This window comes from Bubalus kerabau, chromosome 4 (genome assembly GCF_029407905.1).
Source record: "Bubalus kerabau isolate K-KA32 ecotype Philippines breed swamp buffalo chromosome 4, PCC_UOA_SB_1v2, whole genome shotgun sequence".
NCBI classification, from domain to species: domain Eukaryota; kingdom Metazoa; phylum Chordata; class Mammalia; order Artiodactyla; family Bovidae; genus Bubalus; species Bubalus kerabau.
The window spans coordinates 56,533,380-56,560,228 of NC_073627.1; the positions used below are offsets into that span (position 1 = coordinate 56,533,380).

General features: G+C 53.5%; 1 protein-coding gene across 1 annotated transcript in view; it reads right to left on the minus strand.

The window, feature by feature from the left end:
• Positions 1 to 1,148: 1,148 nt before the first annotated feature.
• Positions 1,149 to 26,849, minus strand: part of AKAP1 (A-kinase anchoring protein 1) — a 36,398-nt gene continuing 10,697 nt past the window's right edge. Inside the window, exons 2-11 of the mRNA XM_055577554.1 lie at positions 15,441 to 17,016; positions 13,089 to 13,222; positions 11,240 to 11,366; positions 10,591 to 10,718; positions 8,907 to 9,084; positions 7,522 to 7,672; positions 7,076 to 7,143; positions 6,266 to 6,339; positions 6,005 to 6,067; positions 1,149 to 5,645 (exon numbers count right to left, since the gene is read on the minus strand). Coding sequence (XP_055433529.1) covers positions 5,571 to 5,645; positions 6,005 to 6,067; positions 6,266 to 6,339; positions 7,076 to 7,143; positions 7,522 to 7,672; positions 8,907 to 9,084; positions 10,591 to 10,718; positions 11,240 to 11,366; positions 13,089 to 13,222; positions 15,441 to 16,992 — 2,550 coding nt within the window. The 5' untranslated portion in view covers positions 16,993 to 17,016 and the 3' untranslated portion in view covers positions 1,149 to 5,570. The remainder of the gene's footprint in view (positions 5,646 to 6,004; positions 6,068 to 6,265; positions 6,340 to 7,075; positions 7,144 to 7,521; positions 7,673 to 8,906; positions 9,085 to 10,590; positions 10,719 to 11,239; positions 11,367 to 13,088; positions 13,223 to 15,440; positions 17,017 to 26,849) is intronic.

Consider the following 26,849-nt stretch of genomic DNA (forward strand, 5'->3'; position numbering starts at 1 on the left):
TTCTCTTTGTGTGTGGTGTTAGGAAGTGTTCTAATTTCAGTCTTTTAGAGGTAGCTGTCCAGTTTTCCCAGCACCACTTAATGAAGAGACTATCTTTGCCCCACCGAATACTCTTGCCTCCTTTGTCAATGCTAAGGTGCCCATGTGTGTGTACCAGTGGGGTGGATGAACCTACAGCCTATTATACAGAGTGAAGTCAGAAAGTGAAAAACAAATGTTGTGTATTAACCCATACATATGCAATCTAGAAAGATGGTACTGATGAACCTACATACAGGCTGCAATGGGGGGAAGGGTAAAATAGAGGGTGGGATGAGCGGAGCCTAGAAACACACACCCTAACGTGTAAGCCAGCCAGCCAGCGGGAACTTGCTGTGACTCGGAACCCAAACGGGCTGAGACAACCTAGAGGGGTGAGAGGGAGGCTCAAGAGCGAGGGGACGTATGCACACTCATGGCTGATTCGTGTTGGCATGGATCAGAACACAATATTGAAATCATCCTTCAACTGATAACAAATTTTTCATTTTGGGTAATAAAATTAAAAAAAAAAGAAATAGATGAGCAATAAAGCTCCTAACAGTGAGTTGGGCAAAAATCGTTGACAACATGACTGAAGTTCAATGTCACCATTAAAACATTCTTGAGATAGAGGCATATGTGAGAAGTTTATAATTCTGAACTGTATTCTAGATATTTCAACACAATTCAGGGGACACAGAACCTGTGTGTGTATGTGTGTGTGTGTGTGTGTACACATACTTGTAGGAAGGGCAGAAATCTGACATTCTGCTGAGTTTCTTCTTGTTTAGGGAGAAAAGTGGGTAACTTAAAACTCACTGATAACACAGAATCAAGATGTTGAATACTTGTTAAATGTTGTTAATTAATACTTAATAACATTAATAACTTAATGTTGTTAATTAATACTTGTTGAATGTTGTTAAATTTACTACAGGGAAAATTTTTGACCAAGCAAATAATGATGAAAGCAAAAAAAAAAAAAAAAAGAGCCAATCAGAAAGCAACAGGAAAATGAACTAAACACCAAATAATATTACAACAAGTGATCACAATGAACAAGTGAAATTCACCTACTGACTTTCCAGATTTCACCAAAAAGTTGTCAAGGAGACAGGAAAACATGATGCCAATACATACAAAATCCTTTAATGTACTTCTCTTAGAAATGGATAGTACAGGCAAAAAAGAAAAAAATTGGGGGAGGGGGTGGAGGGAGACAGCAAAAAAGGAAAACAGATTTAATTTACAAGCTGAATTTAATAGATCACATAAAATTTTATACCAAACCAACAATAATGCATTATTTTCAGGTGTGGCAGAACATTTTCCACAATCCCCTTCCCCCCGCAAAAAAATCATTCTAGAGTTTACCTGGAGAAATAAATGCACCAAAGAACCCAGAATTTTCTGAGTAAGAATATACCCACGAGGCTGTCAGTACCGGAGCGATGGTGAGAAGGCAACAGTCCAGTCCTGAGCTGCCCAGACCAGCAGCCTCCAGCCCCCGTGACTGTGGAGCACCTGAGCTGCCGTGACTGCAAATACACAGATGGGATTCCAAAGACTTAATATAAAAACACCCAAATATCTCAGTATTTCTAACACCCATTACATGTTGAAATAGGTTAAATGAACCATTATTCATTTCATCTGCTCTTTCCTTCTTATTGAGACTCCTAGAAAATTTCAAACTATACACGTGTCTCACACTCCATGTCGCTGGACAGAGCTGGTCTAGAAACGGGTCTGGGTTTTCAATGTTCTGTCCACATTCTTTGACGCCCACGGAGACTGTTTTCCTTTTAGATCAGATTTAAAATGCTTCCTGTCTGGCCTAGGTGCCATGAGTTTCTCCTGGGTTTGTTGACATAAATTTTAATGTTTCTAAGAGGTGAAATGATGGCTCTCTCCCATCTGTGTTTTCCCAATTCTCAGTTCTGAAACTCTCCTAAGAGGCTGGTCAGTGAGCCACTGAGGTGTCTGGGGACACAGGAGGGGGAACGATCATTCTCACACTGCCACAGAGGAGCTGTGGTCGAGAATCTGGCTTTCAGCCTCACATCCGCTCCACCTGCAAACCGCCGTCCCCACCGTCTATCTCTGAGGTCAGCCCTGGCTCACCCCAGAGGTGGTCATGAGGACCAAGTGATGTTTAGCCGCAAAGTCATGTTCAGCTTCTTTGAGACCCCATGGACTGTAGCCCACCAGGCTCCTCTGTCCGTGGGATTCTCTAGGTAAGAACACTGGAGTGGGTTGCCATTTTCTCCTCCAGGGAATCTTTCCATGACAGAGATGGAACCTGTGTCTCCTGCATTGGCAGGCAGATTCTTTACCACTGAGCCTTTTGAGGACCAAGGATTACTGTAAAGCAGCACAGCACCTGACAGTAAGTTCTCCACAACTCCCGCTCAACCTTGATCTTAACCCCGGAACAGACATCGACACCCTTCTAGGTCCTTTCTCCCGCAGCAGTGCCCCAAGGACCAGAGAGGGGCTACAGCCCACACAAGCACCTGCAGTGAGAACAGGCTGGCTCTCGGGCTCCTGTGCTCAGCCATCCACTCTCCCTCACACCCAGGGGAGATCATCCCTGCCCTCTCCAGCCCCAGCTTCTCCAATTTAAGAGTTCAAGCTTACACTTAAGCTGTTGCTGCTAAGTCGCTTCAGTCGTGTCCGACTCTGTGCGACCCCATAGACGGCAGCCCACCAGGCTCCCCCGGGTAATTCCAAGAACACACCAACAAGCAGAGGGACGCCATCTGGCCTGGCAGAATAAGGACCTCCACGAACCTGGAAATCCACTCCTCAGTAAAAGCAACACAAGTACCAGCAAAATGGTCAAAATGAACTTTTTCGGAACTCTGGAAATTAATCCAAGGCCCACGGCAACCTAAATAGCATCTATCCAAAGCGTACAGGCTCCTCAGTAACTTCTTACGTTTTCTCCAGTACCCCAGCCCTGAGAGCTAAGCCCTGAGACACCAAGCACAACATCCCTGCCATGAGCCTGGGCCCTTGGTCCTGACCCCATCACTTGTCAGCCCAAGAGCCTTCCCAGAGGAAGCCTGTCTTGACCAGACCGCTCTGGTTTGGCCTCCACTCTGTCACCTCCCCTGCCCTCCGCCCTGCACAGAATCATGGGTTCTGGCCGTCAAAAGCCCTCCGCTGCTTCCCAAGAGAGAAGCCACGCCTGCACCCCCGGCGGTGACAGCCCTCTTCAGACTAGCCTAAAGGCTGCCACACACCACTTCCCGTTCCAGTGATGCAAGCTGTAAAGAAAAATCTTAGCCCCGCGTATAACCCAACTTGACCAAAGTCACAACCCACTTATGGCTGGGACTGAGGGCTGTTGGCAGTTAAGACCACACAAGAGCTCGCTGAGGGCCAAGCTCCATTCCAACAGGGATATTTCCATTTCATTGCCTTATGAGGCTGATACCAAACAGTGGCAGATTTTTTCTTGGGCTCCAAAATCACTGTGGATGGTGACTGCAGCCATGAAACTAAAAGACACTTGCTCCTTGGAAGAAAAGCTATAACAAACCTAGATAGCGAATTAAACAGCATAGACATCACTTTGCCGACAAATGTGCATATCGTCAAAGCTATGATTTTCCCAGTAGTGTGCAGACACGAGTTGGACCATAAAGAAGGCTGAGCGCCAAAGAATTGCTGCTTTGGAACTGTGGTGCTGGAGAAGACTCTTGAGAGTCCTCTGGACTGCAAGGAGATCGAACCTGTCCATCCTAAAGGAGATCAACCCTGAATATTCATTGGAAGGACTGATGCTGAAGCTCCAATACCTTGGCCACCTGATGCAAAAAGCCAACTCATGGGAAAGACCCTGATGCTGGGAAAGATTGAGGGCAGGAGGAGAAAGGGCCAACAGAGGATGAGATGGTTGGATGGCATCACCAACTCAATGGACATGAGTTAGAACAAACTCCAGGAGAGAGTGAAACAGGGAAGCCTGGTGTGCTGCAGTCTATGGGGTCAGAGTCGGACATGACTGAGCCACTGAACATCCACCACCACCATTATCTGATCATGGAAACTGAAGCCTGTATTTTACCCACTTGGTACCCAAAGCCAGGGAGAGAGACTGCAGCTCTGGGGAGAATGCCTTCTGTGCCCTGGGGCTCTATTAGCACTCCAGGGACCCTGGAGGGGTGGGCAGGCCCAGAGGCCACAGCTCAAGGCCCGGAGCCTATGTTCGAGAGGAGAGGCCTTTTGATCAAGACTTGGTTCTGCTCTTAAATCACTTCGCAGATTTATTAAGAGTGCACAAAGAATTTGGGCAACCAGTGCTTGCTCCTCAAGCCTGGCTGTCTGAGAACATCACAGGAAGAAGCCAGGGGAAGGCTGGCAGCCACCTTGTGGAGCAAAGGGGAGGAAAAGACCAGATGGAAATTTCTGGCTAAACTGTCTTCAGAGAGCCATGAGTCTCCTAGTTTAAGTGGCGCCCTAGAGCCCGCCACACTCACAACCACCCCACGACTCCCCAGCTGTGTTCACCACGGGAAAAAACAGAAGCTACAGTGTGCACAATTTGAGATTTATATGTTTGTATGTTTAAGTTACTTAAATTGCACAATGCTGCATGAAATCAGTCTAAAAAAGAATCAACACACGCCACTGCAAGGTAATCCAATGAGGTTTTTTTTTGTTTGTTTGTTTTTTAAACAAATTTGTACAGAAAAAAAAAAAAATCCCCGGGTCACACCCTATACCATACGCTCACCCTGTCCGGTTATGCAGGAAGCGATGGGAGCTGGGACAGGCAGTGTCATAGATGACACGGGATATGGAAAAACCTTGAGTTCCCTTTGTTCTCCAGTGTATCTTGTACAAAATAATTACATTTTTTTTAAACATATTTACAGAGTTTGCACAAATAGAAAATGGTTACAAATTACAACCAGGCTTGGCAAGATAAGTTCCCCCCCTCCTCTATCACTGACTGAGGCCGGAGGTACGATTGCTCTGTATTTACAGATGCATTAAAAAGTCTGTCTTCTTAAGAGACCTAGATGGAGTTCATAAAAAACGGTTAAACAATCATAAATTCATTTGTAAGCTATACAAGCGATTGACGCCCATCAGTCAGTTCATGTCTTGCTCCCTGAAGAAAGACCCGAAGGTAAAAGAATCCCTTCCCCAAAAGCAAGAACACATCCCTTGGCCTGTCTGCTTACAGGGGTTTGGGTTTGGGAGGAAATATAGAGGCAGGAAGAAGGGAGGAAGGGAATGGGGGGAAGGGCAGGACAACCGAGCTGAGGCAGTTTTCCTTTCATTGTTTTTGTTTGTTTTATAAACAGCTTGGAACCAGGTTAAGCCTACTGGCTTGATACACGCCATCTGATGGCTTTGAAAAGAACCCACAATTCCCTCATCTCAGAGACGGAAACAGCTCAACATGACTACAGTACGGAACGAAAGGAGTCTCTGGAGACAAGTGTTTGTAATTCTGCTGTAAAGTCTTTGCCTTGAGTGCCAAGCCCAATTTCAACAGTGCAAAACAGACTCCAGAGGCGGTGTGGAGCGGGTCAGAGGCTTGAGTAGCAGCTGTCCACCCACTGAGCGAGTCCTCGCTCCACCAGCGACCGGTTTATCAACACCACCTAGGAGAGAAAGGTGCTGGAGCGCGGCCACGGCACCAGGCCCACCTTCCGGGTCCCCCTCAGCCAAGAGCCCACCAGCGGCGCCCGAGTGACTGGGCCGGGCCCGCCAGGGGCTCACGGACAGGCTCGACCAGCGGGCGAGCGGGCTGCCCACCTCTAGTACCAGGGGACGGAGGGGAACCCCAAGGCACAGGGCCAAGAGAGCCCAGGGACGTCCTGCCACGGGCCGCCACAGCTCCGCGGGGATCGTCAGCTGCACCTCCAGCCGCCACCCCCTAGATGACCGCGGCATCCCCACCCCAACTGCGGCCACCAAGAGCGTCTCTGGGCGTGACGGGGGAGAGGAGGCCAGAACTTACTTCATCTCCAACCACGCTCCACAGTTGAATCAGAGGAAGGCCGGTTGGGCTATAACTCGTCACCTGAGAGAAAAACCCCCATAGTGTTAATAAGCTACCCCAGGCCCCCCTCCTTCAAGATTGCTGGTCGACCCAGGGCGTGGGCCATGGGAAGGCAGGCGCTGTAGGTCCGCTCCCAAGAAGCCGGGAGAGCTCAGAGAGGCTGGAGGCGCCAGGCGGGGGCTCCCGAGACAGACCCACCAGCCCGCCCACACCACACACCTGAGCCAGCAGCGCTGTGTTCCCCGTCATCTCGCTCATAGCCGCATCCGCCTCGGGGGAGAAGTGGTCATCGTCTGAGGAGAGGGAAAAGCAGCGTTCGACTCGGAGGCCGAGCACTCGTCACACAGCTCGCAGGTGTTCTCCAAGCAGACGTCACGCGCTGCCACGCAGCAGGACCTCCCGGGACAGAGCCCAGGCCTCCCTGGGTACACTCGGGGTGCCTGCTGCATGCCACCCCCAGGGGACGGAGGGGCTCAGGGACAGACGCTGCCTCCAGTGGAAGTATCGCTGCCACCGACACTGATGGGGGCTGAATGGACTGTTATCTCACGGACTCAGGAACACATGTTACACGTGAGAACACGTGAGACACGGGTCAGTGGCTGACGGTCAGCCCGCTCCCACAGCGAGGCAGGTGCGACTCAGACCAGGCAGGTGGCCACACAGTCCACTCTGCGCAGCGACTCCCGAACAAGGACACGCCCAGGGTGAGAGGCAGGGAGGACGGGAGCACAGGGCTAAGGTCTGGGAGCATCTAGGGACGGAGCAGTGTCTCTGCAGGAAGCCACTCAAAGCCAGAGGCCCGGGTGGAGACCAGGGCAGTGGGCCTGAAAGCGGGGGTCCAGGGACCAGCACCACGGGAGAACTTGTTAGAAACGCAAGTTCTTGGGCCTCCACCCAGACCAGTCCATTGGAAACAGAGTGGCCGCAACCTGTGCTGCTTAAGCCTGGAAGCTGAGAACAAGGGTCTCACAGAGAAGACCTCCTCTCAACACTTGCTGCGCCCCGGCCCGCAGCCCCACCTGTTACCTGACAGGGGCATCACGCTGTCCAGAAGCACCTCCGCTCCCTGGAACGGCAGGGTCACAAAGTCAGACCTGAAAGACAAGCAAGGCCCGAGCTGAACCCGGACACCACACTGCCTCACGCCAGGCTGACACTCCCCTCCCGCTCAGCGCCGTGACCCCGAAACCCAGTGAAGCCACACAGAGGCGCACGCGACAGGCACAGGCCACTGCTGCCGCTCGCCCGCGCAGGCCCGGCCCTGGCGGCGCTGCTTCCATCGAGCACCCAAGGGACGCCGCCTCCCTGGGCCCAGCGACACCTGGACTTCTTCCACCGGACCGGCCTCTCTGCTGAGGCAAGGACGGGATTCGTTTGCTTCATCCTCTCCCAAACAGAGTGGGCAGCAGCAGGAAGAACCCACCCTCGTCCCAGGCGCCCGCTCGGCAGACATCGCGGCCGACTCGACTCACCGGATCTGCCGCAGCACGTCTACCTTCACCCTCTTGTAGCCACCGTAGTCGACGTAGCGAATCTCGACCTCGTTGGTGTCCTCGTAGGCGGCCACCACCTGGGCTCGCCACCAGGCCCCGTCCACGCCAGGGGCAGCGCAGATGACTGTTACTGCAGGCAGACGAGAGCGTGTGCCCAGAGCCGGCGCAGGGCGGGCGGCCACAGGCCATCCTGGGCCCAGCACGGGCCAAGGGCAAGGCCTGCCAGCCGTGCATCTCTGCTGCCCCCAACGCCCCCCAGACCAGAAAGTACCCACCCGCACCTCTTTCTCTGAGACGTTCTCTGAGGCCAAAAGTAGACACAGATTACCTGATATAAGCCAGGTAAATTCCAGAATTCATGGAATGGACCAGCACCTGCCTTATACTCTGAAGGGAATGTCTCAGAAAGAACCCAGAGCCTCAAGTACAGCAGATCTCTGGTTGGCTGCCAGGGCCTGCTCTGGCCCACCGCAGACCAGACCGAGGGCTCCCAAGCCGGAAGCCCACTTCTGGCCTTTGCTTCAGGACGGTGCTGAGAGCAGGAATGCTCGGGGCAGTCAACCAGGCCAGAGCGCAAGTGCCCCTGAGCGCCACCAACCCCAGCCTGGGGCAGCAAGGGCGGGGGCTGTGACATGGCTGGCCACACTGTGTCCTGACCCTGAAGGGCAGGCCCCAGTACAGTCCAGTCACCTCCTGGCCTCCAGTTCTGTCTTCACTTCTGGGTTGAAGCAACATCAGAGAACCTGACAATATTCCTCCAAAAGGAAAAGCTTAATATAAAATGCCCCCCAAATTTCAAGTTTTCCTTATGTCTTAACGCCCACTGGGGGCTTCAGGTTAGGAGTCAAGCTAGGTTAGAGACATTAGATCTCTGCTAATGAGGGTGATCAAGGTAACAGAGCTCCGGGGTAGGGGCCACCTGGGCAAGTCACTGACTTCAGAGTCTTCGTTTTCTCACCCGCTGACTGGAGATGCCCCAACCCACCGTCACCAGACTCTGCGACGGTCTATGGGAGTGGCGTCTGCAGCAGGTACTGTGCATGTCTGACACACACAGTAGCCACCCCAGCCCTCAACAGGCGAGCAGCAGAGCTGAGATCTGAACCCTCGCGCCAACTCTGTATTCTGACCCCTTCTTTCCGTCAGCCTATGGAAACACCAGTTTGAGCTAGCTAGGAAATGGAGCCCAGCGCTCCCCAAGCCAACACCAAGAACTCAGGGATGCTATTCCCATGAAGAGCCCCAGAACAGCCTCCTGCTGGTTAAAACCATGGGCAGAACAAGAGAAGACCCCCCCCCAAAACTTCTCCCCGAGCCTGGCCAGAGCGCAGGCGCCCCTCTCTGGCCCCGAGGGCAGCGCTTACTCTCCACCGGGGTGGGCAAGGTGGGGATGCCAGGCTGAGAGTAGCAGAGGTACATCTGCTGGTCCAGGCTGCGCAGCGCGTGGAAGGTGGGGTGTGTGTGCTGCTGCACGAACAGGTGCCCGGCATTGACCTGGTTGACCACGATCACCTCCACGGTGACGCCGTCCGGGAGCATGAGCTGCAGACAGGGGAGGGGCAGTGCGTTCAGCGACCCTTCACACACCTGGGGTAAACTCTGAGGCCCCAGGGCAAGACTCCACATCGACACATCTTCGAAAAAGGCACAGCAAACCAAAGCGACATGGCTCCTAGACAGCAGAGGTGCAAGGAAAATTCTCTTAAGCCGTTCAAAGTGTTTGGCTCCCCTGTGGCCCTGGCCCTGCAATGCCCCAAGTAACCACGAGAGGTGGCCTCAGTTCAGCTGGGCAAGGAGGCCCCCAGGCGTCCGCGGTGGATGGAGCGTCTGGCTGCCCACGGGGCTGGGCACAGCTTCTGCCCAGTCCACCTCTTCTCCAGACTCTGTAAGACCCAGGGAAGGCAAACAGGAATGGGGTGGCCACTGAGAAAAACAGTAAGAGATGGTCAAGCCTGAGGGCCGCTCTGCCAGCTCCTTGGAACGGCAGCTGACTCCAGGAGCTCCAGCGTGACCGTTGGCATCCCTCCAAGCTAAGGCAACACCGAGGCACTGTGGACACAGAAGGGCATCCACGCCACCTCCAGCCAGGCCACAGAAAGAGCTTCGGGCGAGAGCTCCGCGCCGACCCCCGGCCCTGCAGGCTGACAGCCATGGCTCCAGCCACTCAGAGCCCAAGGAGAGGAGGCCTCACCAACCGCCCAACTACTTGAAAAAGAGAGAGTGGGTTTGGGCCAAGCCTCACGGGAAACCCCGATGATTCAGAAGTGAAGCGTGGAGTGGGAGTCAGCCCACTCCCGGATATCCACAAGAAAGGAAGGGACACCCACCCTTCCCCCGAAGCACAAGGGTACCGGGAGGGAGGAGACACAGGATGAAAAGGCCAGCATCCTGAACGTTCTCCTGGAGTGCACACCCAGCCTACGTGTGACACACAGTGCTCTCAGCCTCCAGAAACCTACAGTTCTGCTCCCAGTGAGACGAGGCTCACAGGGCTGGAGGCACACAGCAGCAAGGGGTGACAGGCCCCAGAGACCCCACAGCCCCAGCACACAGGCCCCAAAACACCAGCTCCTCTGCTAGGGCTCCCAGGGGTGGAGGTGGAGCAGGGGTTCTTTCCCTTTATGACACAGGTACCCTCGTGAGGATTTAAGGGGAAGGGCCTCCTTCACCAGGGCCACCGCTGGACCCGACTCCACCGGGGGGGTCCCCGAACCAGGTCTCAGGGTGATCAGGACAAGGCACAGCTCGAAGGCGTCCCGAGCCAGCCTGCACACGGCCAGTCAGGAGGGAGTAGTCCTTTCCAGGCAACTGCCTGGAGAACAGACTGCCCAGGTGGCAGAGGCGGGGACAGCGGTCCTTCCAAGCAGGGACTGAGAGGCTTCCGGCTTCCTATAGCACCCTGGTCCCCAGCCCAACCCAGAGAACTAAAAGCAGAGCTGGCCGCCGGCCGGAGGTGAGGGGGCAGGCCTCAGTGTGCCCCGGGCCTTCCTTGCCCACGGCCTTGGGAGCTTCCATCTGGGGCCGGCCGGGAGGAAGGGGCATGCTCACCCAGGAAGTCATTGGAAGAGAAGGCAGTGCCAGCGAAGGCAGCGGGGGAGCGTAAATGTTGGTGAGGTTCAGTTCTTTGAACTTCTTGCCAATCAAGTTCAGCGCCTTGTCCACATGATGCTGAGAGCCTGAATGTGGGGCCAGACCACAGTCACAGGGCTCAGACAGAGAGCAAAACGGAATTCAGGCCCGCCCCGCCCCGCACTGACTTTCCCCCGAGTTCAGGTGCACCTTTAAGGTGCCAAAATGCCAAGCCTCGCCTTAGGGTTAAGCGCATCTAAAGCTGGAAGCCTGTTGCCCTTTCACACTTGGCCTCTATTGGTTATGCCTGCACTAATGCAACGGGAGCTTAGCCGACGGGGAGGCCCGGCCTTTGTCCACCATCAGTCCAGGACCCCTGGCCAGTCCCCGAGTGCCCACCCCTTTCCCGCCAGAAGATCTAGGGGACCCCGAGTCTCCTTCAAGTACCGCAAGTGAAGATGAGGCTAAAGGGAAGACTTGCCCACTCCCTTCACAAGGGGTGAGCAGCAGGGCTTTCTATTCAGAGACTTAGATTCCAAAAGGGAGCAAGTGGGACTCAAATGCTTCAAGTCACTTACGTTCCAGGTAAGAAAACTGTCATAAAACCCAGGCAGCGGCTGCCACTGACCTTCGATGTGGCAGACCTGGATGTTCTGGGTGTAAGGCAGGGTGGAGATGTAGATCTTGGCACCAGATGTCTGCTTGAGAAAACTCACGTAGCGTCCCTGCTTGCCAATCAGCCGACCAACCAGGTGCTTTGGGGGAGAGAGAGAGGTGAGAGGGTTAACAAGAAGCCAAGCTCGAGCATCCCCAAGACCCATCTCTGCTTCACACCAGGTCAGGCTCACACGTATTCTCGGCACTCACTCACCAGGCATGGTTCTGAGTGCAAAACAAACAGCATCTGTTTATCACCATTTTACAGTTGATGGAACAAACCCAGAGAGGTTAAGCTAATTTGGCCAGGCTCACACAGCTACTGGCTTCCCTGATAGCTCAGCTGGTAAAGAATTCTACCTGCAAAGTGGGAGCCCTGGGTTCGATCCCTGGGTTAGAAGATCCCCAGGAGAAGGGAAAGGCTACACATTCCAGTATTCTGGCCTGGAGAATCGCATGGACTGTATAATCCATGGAGATACAGTCCATGGGGTTGCAGAGAGTCGGACTCAACTGAGCGCCTTTCCCTTGCACACAGCTACTCAGCAGCTGCACCAGGCAATAGCTCCAGGACGCGGCAGTTTCCATTTCCTCCCCAACAACGGGGCTCACATTCAGAGGCTGCAAAGGCAGCATTTTCTCCTCCTAGACACTGGGATGTTTCTAAGCACAAGGTTGGATTTTTGAGTCCTCTACCTCTCCAAGTCTGCTCAGGTCCAAAGAATGGCCTCAGTTTGAAAACAAAGGTCTAAGAAAGAACCCTTGGGCTGCCAACTCCAGAGCACACATCCCCTGTGGGCAAGAGAAGCCAAACTCAGCCCAATATAAGACAAACCCTGAAGCAATCCCCAATGACCCCACCCGGCGGAGCTGCTAGGGACAGTCACCCTGCACCCAAAGCTGCCTGGGTGTGCCCTATGCAACCACTGAAGGAGAGAAAAGAGGGCAGCTCTGCCCTCAGGGTCACTGGGGTAAAGACATAACAAGGGAGCCAGCCATGTGGGTCAGAGCGGCCCACCTGACCTCGAGGTCACACCAGGCCAAGTCTCCACCTCGGCAGGAGGCTAAGTGCCCAGAAGAATGCAGTTGGCCAATTATTTCTGAACCCGAGACAAACGTCAAGATCAAGTTAATAAGATGTAAGTTAGAAAAGCAAGAAGCTAGAATCACTTACGCACCCTGGAGTTGGGGGACTGGTGAAGTAAACTGACATTCACACAGTGAATCATGCAGTTAAAACTCCATTTTCAAAGAATAACACAGGAAAATTAAGTTGTTAAATATTTAAAAGCATTAATTAAAGCAACATAATCTTAGTTTTGTTTAAAAACCACAGGGTGCAAGATGAGAAGGAAATAAAAGTCTTCCTAGTCACTCTCGGGGGTAGGAATAAGCTGATTTTTATTTTCTTCCTACACTGCTATATTCCTCAAGCTCTCTAAAATATGGATTTATGCTGTGCTCAATTATAAAATACAGTCTGCATTGGAGAGCGTGAGGAAAGCGTGCTGAGGGGACTCCTGGCCAGCCCCTGTCCTCAGCCTCGCTTTGCTAGCATCTCCAAACTGATCTGAGCCCTGCACGCCAAGAAGAGCCCTGAGGAAGGGAGGAGCCGGGGAGTGTGAGAACGCCACCCCCAAGGGCAGCTGGAGGGACTCCGTGCTGCCGGAGCTCTCCAGACTCCAGGCAAAGCGGAGCATTCCCATCCCTTCAGCCTCCAGCTCCCAGGGGGCTTCTCCTGGTTTAGGTCCCCACCTTGGCCCCCTCTCCCAAGCCCGCTGACCCGGGACCTGGGGTCTCTTAGCACTCGCAGCCCTTACCTTTGGCACCTCGATCTCCCAGATGATCAGGTCGACCTTCTTGGGATTGGAGCCTGCCTGGGCATTCTGGAAACCATCAGGCTTCCTGAGGCCACAGCAGCTGTCCACCGAGTCCATGCTGTTCCCGTCTGAACCTGCAGGGGAGGAAGCAGCACGCACAGACACGGGCCCAGAGCAGTTAATAACGTACAACTTCCAAACTGGCACTCCCAGGAGGCCCCCGCCCCACGCCCCCTCCTCAGGCTTGGCAGGTGACTGTCAACTCGCAGTCTAGAAGGCTCAGAACAGCCCCAATGAAAGGCGGACTGGGGGTGTAGACACACCTAATTTTAGCCTGTCACTTACAGCCCCACTTGCTGAACTGGCAGCCGCGCCCAGCACAGCTGCTGGAGCAGAGACAAGTGGTGAACTGGGAAGAAACTGATGTTGGCTCAGCAAGGGGAGTCCATGGGGCGGGGGAGGGGACAGGCCAGCCGGTCCCCAAGGTCTCGGCGGCCTGCGCCTGGTGTAGGTCTCAGTGGAGCCCAACTGGTCACAGCTGGTCTACACACAACCAAGCGGCCCCTCCGATGAAGGGTCCCTGGGCCCCAAGGCCCCAGGCCGGGGCACTCACGCAGGGGCCTTCAGCCAATCAGAACTACAGAGTCCCCACTTGCCCTTATCCCGGTCAGGGCCAGGAAGAGTGGGCAACGGGAGGAGGCCCCTCCCTCTGCTGAGGCCTGACTCGCACACCGCTGAAGGCTCTCAGCGCTCCCAATGGGTCTTCAGTCCCAAGAGGACACCCCCATTCAGGGTCTGCCAAGGGGCCCACAGCCCAGACACAGGGGTCAGACGGCTTCAGAAAGTGGCTCTGGCTGAAATATGGAAGATTCGACTGCCAGAAATAGATCACTCCTGAGAGGCTACTAACTAGGTTATTTTCCACATGGTTTCTCTAAGCCCTGGACATAATCCCCTACCGAGCGATCCCAGCCCTGCCTAGACAGAGGAGGCAGGCACTCCTCCCAGCTACGACGAGGTGCCTCCCTCGACACTAGGGGCTTCATGCTGGGAAAAGCACCCTTCTGGAGAGAAGTCTGCTTAGCCAACCTGGCCGATGCGGGCTCGGCTCGTACCCGGCCCCCAGCTGCTGCCCGACCAAGCAGGATGGGCCTCCACCCTGATGACGCTTAGAGGGGGCTCAGACCACACCGCAACTCCACCAGCCCCCACCTGCTGTGCCCAAGACTCATCCCAGCAGCCGCCACTGCCAAACTGGGGTCCGCATGACGAGGCTGAGGGGCTCCTCTACTTCCAGAAGACTTCCGTCCATTTTAAGATGTTTTAAAATAACTTTAAAAAAGTAATTTAACATCCCTGAAGTCGGGTGCATCTTCTGGCCTCTGACTTTTCTACACTGGTGACTGGCAGCACTTTTTTTTCTATCACAGGTACACACAAAACAGCAGCGTCTTAGTCACTAACAGCATCTTACAGGTGACAACACGGGGTGCCACAAGATGCTGCTGAGAGCAGTAACGTTCCCCAGAAGAGCCCTGACCTTCCTGGGGCTGAAATGACAGGGAACATCTCCAGGACAAGCAGGCTGCAGACCCGCAGAGGAATCCGCAGCCTCTTTCCGTGAGATAAGTGCAAATACCCCAGGGAAGCTGCAAAACCAGGGTCAGGAGCTGCTGACCTGTAAGTGAGCGGTCTGAACTGTCTACGCTGGGGTCAGCACTCGAAAAACCCATTGGACACTTCATTACCAAAGTGCCCCTTTCCCGGGGGTGGAACTGCAGCTGCACAGAAAGGAAATGGCTGAGGTTCTCTGCGAAGTAACAGGTGACAGCAACGGGCAGGAGGCGCGAGCCTCCCGCAAGGATTCGAGGCTGTGGCCATTCTCTGGGCACTTACCCCGAAAGAGCTTCTGGAGAAGGAAAGCAGGTGAAGACATGGGAACAAGCACATTATTAAAAGGAAATAAACCATTGAAAAAGCTCACCCATTCTTGGTACTCAAGCGGATTAAAGCTAAAGGGGCCTCTCCGTCTTTACAAAAGCTATTAGGAAGTTAGTGTGTACACTTAAGTTACTGGGTGAACCCAACTTTGAGCTGGTTCCTTCAGAAGGGCTGAGGAGGGTCCCCGGCTGCAGAACCAAGTTACAGCTCCCATGGCTTTGGGGTTCAGGGCAGCGTTCACTTCTCAGTTGCCCCCCAGCTCTCTCCTGTACCCCGATTTCTGCAAGCCGCTGGGACACAGTGTAGAAGAGCATCGTGACTACAGAAGCAGCAGAGGCAGGCCAGCCACCTTTCCCAGCTGAATGAGGGGAGACACCCCGCTCCTTTCGGGGACACCCCAGGCCCGCCTACCTCCCGAATGGTCTGCTTCCGCGTCCACGGTCCATCCGTCCTCAGTCCCCAAGTCTGACAGCTCCCCCTTCAGCACCCCATTGCTGACGGGCACAGTACTTTCGGGCAGCAGTGGGGTGTCAGCCTCGCCCCTGGGGCTGGGGGCGGTCTCCGGACAACAGTCTTCAAGCCCCGAGGTGCTGGCGGAATCTGAGCACTGCCCAGAGGCCGCCCCACAGGGGACAGCCTGGCCGCAGTCAGACACGCAGGGGACACGGGTGGCCTCTTCCCCGGGGCCGCTTGCCTCGTCCAGCAACTCGCGGAGGGGGGCAGCCAGCAGAGGGCAGGGGGCCAGGGAGATGTGGTGTGCAGAGTTCTTTGGCTTCCTGTCCTTGGTGGGGCTGGACAGAGGGCTGCTCAGGCAGCTCACGTAGGTCTTTGGCGCTGGCAGGTCCCCTTCTGGAGGCTCTGCGGAGGGGAGGGCTGTGTCCCCCAGACCCCCTGCCGCCTCCACCGCAGCCAGGGTAGGCTCCGAGGCCTCCAGGCCCAGAGGGGTTTTCTGGCTGGCGGGGGCACAGCTCTCCTTCTTCAGCCCTTGGGGCTGGGTGGCTGAGGCCTGATACACCCGGCCCGCGATCCTGCCCATGGTGGTGGCCAGCACCTCCTCGGTGGCCTCCAGGATCACTTTGGAGATGATCTGGAAGGCAGCCTGCTCGATCTTCTCGCTTCTGTCCCAGGTCTCCTCGCTTCTGTCCCAGGTCTCCTCCCCGCCTTGCTCCTGGGGAAAGGCTCCATCCCAGGCTTGGCCCGCCAGGCCCCGCGGCGCCAGCGTCTCCTCGGGCGCCGCCTCCACCACGGCCTCGTCCAGCGGGCGGCCCGGGCCCTTCTCTCCCGCTCCGGCCGCCCGGCCGCTCTGTAACTCTAACTCGGGGGCTGGCTCCCAGGCTGCCGGCCCTTCCTCCAGCACGTTCTCTCCCAGCACCGCGTCCCCCGTGCCTTCGGCGCCCCCTGTCTCCCGGGCCTTCTCTTCAGGGGCCGGCTTTTCCGCGGGGGCTGCAGGCTGACCCCGGCGGCCCCGTCCCTCCGGCCGGCCCAGCACGGCCTCTCGCTTACACACCTCGACTGCCTCGTGGGGGAACGGAAGGCCCTTGGGGGCTGGCAGGGGACACTCTAGAGGGACAACCTTGGCTTCATCGCCCGCGAGGGCGAGCTCCACCTCCTTGCGCGATCCCGGGCGGAGTCTCGTGTCTGCGGGGTTCGGAAGGCCGCCCGAGGACTCGGACCTCCGGCAGGCTGGGTGTGCCCGCAACAGGGCCGGCGGCTCCGGCGAGGGCCTGCCGCCACCGCACAGCTCCCTCTCAGGCGGCGGGCTGGCTGCTCCAGGCCGCGAGTCTTCCGCTGGGAGCGCCTCCTGGGCCGCAGGGCCGGCCGGCAGCGCCACCGCACCGGCCTCCGCTGCTCTGTCGTGGCTGTCGAGGGGCTCTTTCTTACGGGAGAAAAACCACCACCAGCCGAGGAGCGCCAGCACTCCAGGCAGGGCCAGGGGGAAGAGTGAACGGAACTGGATCGTCATCCTGGAGGCGAGGAGTAATTACACCTGCGGGAAGAGGAGAGCAAGGGGGAGCCGTGAGAGCCGGCGAGGGCTCCTGATGGCCCAGGAAGGCCAGCCACGCCCCTGGCCCCTGGAAGGTGCAGCCCTCCCTCTGGGCACACGCCGGCCAGTGACCCACGCGGTGGGGTTGGGGAGGCGCGCACTGCCCCCGGCCTGCTGCCCGCTCATCCAGGCACACTCCCCTGAAACACACTGAGCCCACTCCCGAAACCAAGTCCTTTCCTGCGTCACTTCTTGATGCCCAATTCTCCCTAGGTTCACGGACAAGGGACTAGCTGTGTTTAGTGTTTTCATTCTCTAAACTCCCAGAACACTTCTATTCAGGTGATATTGCAGCACTTTTCAATACCCATGGAAATCCATGTGGACACGTCCCCTCAAAATCATCCCCCAAATCATCAGCCAAGGAAACAGTAGTTATGCCACAATTAAGTCAGAACAAAGGACAAGTGAGATTTTTCAAGGGATGGGGGGTGCCCCAAGGCAAGGGGCCAGCAACACACACAGGGCTGTGGAAATCGAGTGGTTTGCGAGTCAAGCTGTTCAGCGGGTTCAGTGAGGCTCTTGCACCCACTGCAGAAGCTGCGCTTTTTTCTGCAGTCAACAGAGAACCAGCTTTGGTTTGCAAGGAACACACACTCCCAAACTGTGCTGCTAGCTTATTACAGGAGCACGTCAAATGAAAGGAAGCTGAGTACCTGGTCCGTCAGATCCAGGCAAAGAGGAGTAAGAGCCCAGAAGAGGCAGTAGACAAGAGATGGAAACGGCTTTCTCCACCTGTGAGGCGGGCACACACTGTAAGGAATGGCTGGCTAAGGTCAGCTGAGACATACATGAAGTGCTGGTAAAGCAGGGTTAGCTCTCACGAGAGGCATGTGACAGACGTGTTCTAGAACACACACTTGCATGCACTGCCTCCCTACCAGCAAAATTTATTTTGTCTGCAAAAATGACAAGAATCCTTAAAATGAAAAATCCTCCACTGTTACGGTGAATTATTCCTTAATGTGGTTCGTGCTTTGTTGTGGATATAAGTGAATGCTTTAACAATTCTTTAACTGTTAAATTTGCACTAGTTTAATTTGGGCTTCCCCTGTGACTCAGCAGTTAAGAATCCACCTGAAAAGCAGGAGATGTGGGTTCACAATCCTTGGGACAGGAAGATGGCCTAGAGAAGGAAATGGCAACGCACTCCAGTGTTCTTGCGTGGGAAATCCCAAGGACAAAGGAGCCTGGCGGGCTACAGTCCACGGGGTTACAAAGAGACAGACACAACTTAGTGACTAAACAACAACTAGTTGAATTTATTTACATCAGCGCACTCGGGAAATACCAGAGTGCACTCTTGTTTCCTAGGTGGTTTTAATGTTCAGCCAAGGCAAAAGAAAGTTCAACCACTGCAAAAACAGGCCTGGAAACTTTGCTTCTTGAAGCGTAGTCTATGGACCAGAAGCACTGAGCGTCACCTGAGAACCTGCTGCCCACCCCGGGGCCAATGAATCGCACACTGCCATTTAACAGGACCACCAAGGTTCCCCCAGCACATGGCAGCTGGGGAAGGGGTCCAGGAAAGAGTGTTCTGCTCCAAAGTGAAGGGGTTGGGGAGCAGTCATTTCCAGAAACTCCCTTGTTTGTAAAGAGAAACCTTCTTGCTAATATTCAAAGATGAAGCAATGGGACTGGAAAATACAAAAGCAAAGCTAAGCAATGGCCGGGGCTCAGAAGACTGTATTAATCCCTTCAGGCAGAAAGCTTCAAAGATGCTACCCTGGAGCTTCAGATTCAAACACAACCTCACTAGATGCTTTCCCTTGCATTGCTTAATCCTCAACTACCTGGTTTGGAATACCTATTACCATCCTAAAGGTTAAAATACCTCAAGGGGCTGAACTTGGGTCTCACTTCAGTTCGGTTCAGTCTCTCAGTCATGTCCGACTCTTTGCGACCCCATGAATCGCAGCACGCCAGGCCTCCCTGTCCATCACCAACTCCCAGAGTTCACCCAGACTCACGTCCATCGAGTCGGTGATGCCATCCAGCCATCTCACCCTCTGTCGTCCCCTTCTCCTCCTGCCCCCAATCCCTCCCAGCATCAGAGTCTTTTCCAATGAGTCAACTCTTCACATGAGGTGGCCAAAGTACTGGAGTTTCAGCTTTAGCATCATTTCTTCCAAAAAACACCCAGGGCTGATCTCCTTTAGAATGGACTGGTTGGATCTCCTTGCAGTCCAAGAGACTCTCAAGAGTTTTCTCCAACACCACAATTCAAAAGGATCAATTCTTCGGCACTCAGCTTTCTTCACAGTCCAACTTTCACATCCATACATGACCACTGGAAAAACAATAGCCTTGACTCGATGGACCTTCATTGGCAAAGTAATGTCTCTGCTTTTCAATATGCTATCTAGGCTGGTCATAAGTTTCCCTCCAAGCGTCTTTTAATTTCATGGCTGCAGTCACCATCTGCAGTGATTTTGGAGCCCAGAAAAATAAAGTCTGACACTGTTTCCATTGTTTCCCCATCTATTTCCCATGAAGTGATGGGACCGGATGCCATGATCTTCGTTTTCTGAATGCTGGGCTTTAAGCCAACTTTTTCACTCTCCTCTTTCACTTTCATCAAGAGGCTTTTGAGTTCTTCTTCACTTCTAAGGGTGGTGTCATCTGCATATCTGAGGTTATTGATACTTCTCCCGGTAATCTTGATTCCAGCTTGTGCTTCTTCCAGTCCAGCATTTCTCATGATGTACTCGGCACATAAGTTAAATAAGCAGGGTGACAATACACAGCCTTGACGTACTCCTTTTCCTATTTGGAACCAGTCTGTTGTTCCATGTCCAGTTCTAACTGTTGCTTCCTGACCTGCATACAGATTTCTCAAGAGGCAGATCAGGTGGTCTGGTATTCCCATCTCTTTCAGAATTTTCCACAGTTTATTGTGATCCACACAGTCAAAGGCTTTGGCATAGTCAATAAAGCAGAAATAGATGTTTTTCTGGAACTCTCCTGCTTTTTCCATGATCCAGCGGATGTTGGCAATTTGATCTCTGGTTCCTATGCCTTTTCTAAAACCAGCTTGAACATCTGACAGAATGTGGTCCACTGGAGAAGGCAATGGCAAACTACTTCAGTATTCTTGCCTTGAGAACCCCATGAACAGTATGAAAAGGCAAAATGATAGGATACTGAAAGAGGAACTCCCCAGGTCAGTAGATGCCCAATATGCTACTAGAGATCAATGGAGAAATAACTCCAGAAAGAATGAAAGGATGGAGCCAAAGAAAAACAATACCCAGTTGTGGATGTGACTGGTGATAGAAGCAAAGTCTGATGCTGTAAAGAGCAATATTGCATAGGAACCTGGAATGTCAGGTCCATGAATCAAGGCAAATTGGAAGTGGTCAAACAGGAGATGGCAAGAGTGAACATCGACATTCTAGGAATCAGCAAACTAAAATGAATTTAACTCAGATGACCATTATATCTACTACTGCGGGCAGGAATTCCTTAGAAGAAATGGAGTAGCCATCATGGTCAACAAAAGAGTCCGAAATGCAGTACTTGGATGCAATCTCAAAAATGACAGAATGATCTCTGTTTGTTTCCAAGGCAAACCATTCAATATTACAGTAATCCAAGTCTATGCCCCAACCAGTAACACTGAAGAAGCTGAAGTTGAACGGTTCTATGAAGACCTACAAGATCTTTTGGAACTAACACCCAAAAAAGATGTCCTTTTCATTATAGGAGACTGGAATGCAAAAGTAGGAAGTCAAGAAATACCTGGAGTAACAGGCAAACTTGGCCTTGGAATACGGAATGAAGCAGGGCAAAGGCTAATAGAGTTTTGCCAAGAGATCGCACTGGTCATAGCAAACACCCTCTTCCAACAACACAAGAGAAGATTCTACACATGGACATCACCAGATGGTCAACACTGAAATCAGATTGATTATATTCTTTGCAGCCAAAGATGGAGACGCTCTATACAATCAACAAAAACAAGACTGGGAGCTGACTGTGGCTCAGATCATGAGCTCCTTATTGCCAAATTCAGACTTAAATTGAAGAAAGTAGGGAAAACCACTAGACCATTCAGGTATAACCTAAATCAAGTCCCTTATGATTATACAGTGGAAGTGAGAAATAGATTTAAGGGACTAGATCTGATAGATAGAGTGCCTGATGAACTATGGACTGAGGTTCGTGACATTGTACAGGAGACAGGAATCAAAACCATCCCCATGGAAAAGAACCTGAGTCTACTCCACATTAAATCCAGAACCCAAGGGTGTGTGCAAACAAGGCATTGTACAGAGCAAGGAAAGAAGTTTGTACTTCTCTTAAAACTTAATGATCCTATCCTATGACGCCCAAATCCCACACCCAGAATCTTTCCTTTAAAAAAAAACACAGGCAGACGTCTATATGTATTAAGAATGTTCACTGGGAACTCAGGGTTGTTGGGGGGGAAGGGTGGGAGGAAGGGATAGTTACGGAGTTTGGGATCGACATATACACACTGCTCCACTTTAAACAGATAACCAACAAGGCCCTACTGTATAGCACATGGAATTCTGCTCAATGTTATATGGCAGCCTGGATGGGAGGGGCGTTTGGGAGAGAAAGGATACATGTATATGAATGGTGGAGACTCCTCACAGTTGTTCAACTGAAACTATTACACTGCTTGTTAATCATCTATACTCCAATATAAAATAAAAAGTTATAAAAAAGAACATTCACTGGGGTATCATTTGAAGCAAAACTCAGAGGAATGACTGCTAAATGTATTGCAGAACCTATGCATATACCAGTTTTGGAGAAGGAAGCTGATCTCATGTACTGACATGGGAAAACTGCCGTGATACAGAAAACAAAAGCTGTAGACCAGTGTGCATCTGTGATTACGTTCACATAATCTCAAGGAAAAACTGGGAAAGATCCGCATCAGGACTCTTGGTTGTGGAAGGGGAGAGGTTTGTACATCGATCTTGCAAATCTTCCCAGACCTGTCTATTTATTTATCCTTATCTGTAAATAGAGATAGTCTTCTTTCTTTCAGGAAGAGAATTTTAAATTTCTTAAACAGAGATTCTCCACCTTGGCTGCCTGTCGGTACCATTTGGGAACCTTTAAAACCCCAAGGTGGCACCCAGATCAATTAAATCAGAATCTCAGGCTGAGACTTGGGCGTCAGGTTTTGATTTCACCTGAAATCAACCCAGATGATTTCAAAGTGCAGTCAAGTTGGGGAATCACTGTTCCGTAACAACCTGCGCACACCCCAGAAAAGGTGAGATTAAGGAGAATTGCTTTGTGTTCAATGTCTTTCACATAAAAAATTTTAAATATGAAATTTGAGAAGGAAAACAGGTTGGGGGGAAGGGGGCACTCAGGATAAGGCAGTCCGTCCCTGGCCTGGTATCAGATCAAGTCCCACCCAAGAGATCACACGCAACAGGAAGTGGGGCTGGGGTATGGACCCAGGTTTTCTTCTCATCAGCAAATTCCTATTCTACTTCTTCATTAATTCAGCAATCCCAGAGTTTATAGCTGTGATTCCCATCGTATTCTAGCCATTCTCTACTCTCAGGTATGAGATTAAATGGAATGGGACGGAGAGGAAGAAAAAGAATCCTACATCTTAACAACCCAGAGTGGGCAGTCTCCTCACGTTACATACCAGGGGCCCAACTTTTACAGTCTTAAAAATCAGGGTGTAAGTGGGGAGCTGCTATCCAAGATACAAACTGCTTCTCAAAACAGCTGGGAGAACCCGCTCCCCACTCCCTTGGAACTAAGGCTGATGGCAGGGGTCTGTTCTCCCGCAGGCCCTGCCCCACTCCCGGATCAGATCTGTGCTACCATGAGGCAGAGGTCAGACACAGACCCCTGTCGAGCTTCGGTCCTGCACCCAGGACACGCACACCGCAACCTGCCCCCTGCCAGGCCTCCCCTGCCGCCTCCCCGTTCTGCTCCCTTCCTAGTGCAGACTGGGGCCACGACGCCTGCCACCTGCCCACCTCACCCTCCAGCCCAGCTCGGTCCGCACACACTGAGGCCCAACTCCCAGCAGGAGTCACCACCTATATAGCCTCACCCAGCCCAAAAGGCCACTCGGTTAATGACAGCTCAGGAAACACTTCCTACATTGCCAAGCCGGACAAATACCCAAAAGGGCCTCAGAGAAGGCGGGAAGCGCTGCTCCCGTGAGGCAACGTCACCTGCCCACAGGCCCCGGGCTGTCCCAGCGGAGCCCCAGCGCCACCACTCACCCGGGCCTCGCGCCGAGGAGCCACCGCTTACGTGTGAGCAGCAGCGCCTGGCCCTGCACTGCCCCGCCTCCCGCAGGAGCCGCTCCCGGCTCCCGAGTTCAGAGCGAGCGGATCCCCAGACGGGAGTGGGCGCAGAGCAGCAAGGGCACTGGGACCAGGGCCAGAAGCCCCTGGACCAGCAGCCACTCCACCCAAAGGCAGCGCGTTCAGGAGGCGAGTGGGTTTCACCAAGGGCACGGCGGCCTGGGAGCACCTCATAGGGAGCCCCACTTCCCACCAGTCAAGAACTGCCCCTCACTTCCTTGGCTCTTCAGTCTGGAAGGGCCCTACCTGAGCTAATGTCACTTGGATAGACTTGTGAATCAGTGAGGTGCCGATTTTCCCTGCTTCACAAGGTCTGACAGACCTGGACAGGTGGTGTAGGAAGCACCCGCCTCTCCTGAACACTGACCACAGACACACAGACACACACACAGACAGACACACACACACACACACTCTGCAGCCTCCGGCGGCCCACTGCTACCTTCCTTCTCTGGGCACAGAATCACGAGTTGCTCTCTTGGCCCTGGTTCTGTGCATGTGTGACTTGTTGTTTTAACCTGAACCTTTGAAGATACAAGTGGCATTTAGCACTGTAGGTCTAGCAGCCTTCACACTCACTCGCTGGGAAGGCAGGTTCCTCCCCTAGGGCCTACTACCCGGGAGGCCAAGGACACTGCCTCCCGTTCTCGCAGAAGAATGCAGAAGGGACCTTAACACTGGGGGGTAGGACGGCCTGGCTATTTTGAATCTGGTGGAACTGAATAGCTGCCTGTTTATTTTTAGCAGGTCCATTTGCTGGGGAATAGATGCAGGCTGGCTGGCTTCCCAGCGGTCACACAGAGCCCAAGGCTGGCACGTGCCACAGCCCCACAAGACTGCAGCATTCACCTGGACTCCCCAGGATCTACGGAGAAGGCAATGGCACCCCACTCCAGTACTCTTGCCTGGACAATCCTGTGGATGGAGGAGCCTGGTAGGCTGCGGTCCATGGGGTCGGACACAACTGAGCACCTTCACTTTCACTTTTCACTTTCATGCGTTGGAGAAGGAAATGGCAACCCACTCCAGTGTTCTTGCCTGGAGAATCCCAGGGAAGGCGGAGCCTGGTGGGCTGACGTCTATGGGGTCGCGCCGAGTCAGACACGACTGAAGAGACTTAGCAGCAGCAGCCCCAGGATTTAAAGAGAGTTCTTCCTTCTCCCAGAGGTAGCTGCAGCTTCTCAGAAGAGCTTGCTGCTGCTGCTAAGTCGCTTCAGTGGTGTCCGACCCCATGCGACCCCATAGCTGGCAGCCCACCAGGCTCCTCTGTCCCTGGGATTCTCCAGGCAAGGATACCGGAGTGGGTTGTCATTTCCTTCTCTAATGCATGCATGCATGCTAAGTCTCTTCAGTCGTGTCTGACTCTGTGCGACCTTATGGACAGCAGCCCACCAGACTCCTCCGCCCACAGGATTCTCTAGACAAGAATACTGGAGTGGGTTGCCATTTCCTTCTCCACAGAAGAGCTTACCCCTGGAGAAATACTGGTCTCACCCCCAAGCCTGATGACCAGTTCAGTCACTGCAGTCTAGAGCCTTCTGCTAATTAAGAAAGCAAATTTCCAGGAGATTTATTAAACAAGAAAACAAGTGTTGGTCCCAGTAACTAAGTCAATTTGGCTGCGGTTATTGTTAGAAAAAGAGTGGCATGTGATTTATGACGGGGTGGGCGGGGGAACTGATCATAACACAAGAGCCGAGCGAACACCAAGAGACTCTCAAGTCCAGTGTGGGCTTGGGCCTGGATCCACTCCTGTGTTCTGAATGGACTGTCATACACTCTCCAAGTGGAAATTGGAATGTTTCTTCCATTATTCCAGCATGATGTGTTACGGTCCCGGGGTGTTCACCAACAGGGGGCGCAAGACACCCCATCTCTGCGTGTCCAGCACATCAAACTCTTGCTAAGGAGCTTCTCCTCTTAAGGGGTCCCTTCCAAGGACAGGAAATAGCTACATGACCCAGCACTTGATGCCACCGCCTTCAGAGAACAGCAGGCTTCTGGCTGGGCCAACATCACCCCCACCGGCCCGCCCCCCTCACCACCCTCCACCCCGGAGGAAGGTCACACACAGAGGTGTGTGTATAGGACTACCAGGGTGTCTCTGGATCTGTACAGGACGCATTTACCCAATTCCTCACCAGGCTGAGGTTATGCACATACATTTAAACCATGCAAATAAAAACTTCCTGTCACCAGAAGCTCACAATGCCAATGGAAGACTCTGGGTGTCTCTCACACACAGAACTGCACCAAGCTGAGCCCACCTTCAGATGTGGCAAAGAGAACTCACCCCAGGAGGCTGTCTCAAAGAAGGCCAGGATCTCCTTAGGTTGTAATGGGGCTAACAACAGAAACTGAGCTTCTAAACCAAGACACACTGGGGAGTGAAGGGGGCAGCAGAGAGGGGAAGAAAGAGTCGGGAGCCAGAGCCAAAAAGCTGGTGGGGGAGGACAAAGGAGTGTGACCTCTGCCGTGAGGACGAGTACGGCAGGGAGAAGTTGTGGCAGCTGAGATTCAGCCAAAGCAGAGCAGGTCGCAAGATGCAAAGGCCTGGGCCATCCCCGAGGGGCAACTGAAGGCTAGGACTGGAGGCCACTTAGTCACAAGGGGCTCCTGAGCACTGGAAACGGGACCGGGGCGACAGAGGAACTGAACCTTAAATCTAATATCAGCTTAAACCCAAACAGCCACGTGCAGCAAGTGGCGGCCTAGAGTCCCGAGCACAGACGCGGTGCTAGAGGGCATCCTCAAGCACCCGAAGGAGACACAAGAGCCGGATCAATGGCGCGATGGCCAGTGCCTACCTTGCCGGGCAGAGTGTGGTCCTGCCCCTGAGGGTGGGGGACGATGGTGCGCTGGGCCGCAGACCCTCAGCAGCATGACTGAGGCCCCGGAATTAGACTGCCGCGGCCATCCTCAGGCGGTTGGTCTCACCCAGCCCGTGTTCACAGGGTTGTTACCTTCATCCTTAGGGGGCCTGGCTGGGCTGTGACTCGTGTGAGCACCCTAGAGATTCCACACTAGCTCACAGAGAGGGCTGCCTCCACACCCTCCATTGTGACGGCCCAGCGCAGCAGCAGGGCAGCCAGCGCAGCCAGCCCCGCCACACTGCCCACCCTGGTGGGACCCGCGGTCCCACAAGTCACAGGGCACTTCCCGGCTGCCCTCCAGGAGACTGGAGCCTTCTCCCAGTAATGTCTGGGTGAGAGATCTGCTCAGGGAAGGCTTCTCCTGCTGAAGCAGAAACTTGGGGTCCAGTACCAGAGCTCCAGGTAAGAAGTCAGAAGCAAAACATCCCATCTGGACATGGTCTCAAATCAAGACCTCCTCCTCCTCCTCCAGCTCAATTCAAAATTAAACTTCCAGTTTGCAAAACTTCAGAAACCATAAACCCGTGCAAGGAACGCCCCAAATCCCCTGACTCCTCCGACTAAACCCACAACCATCTAGCCT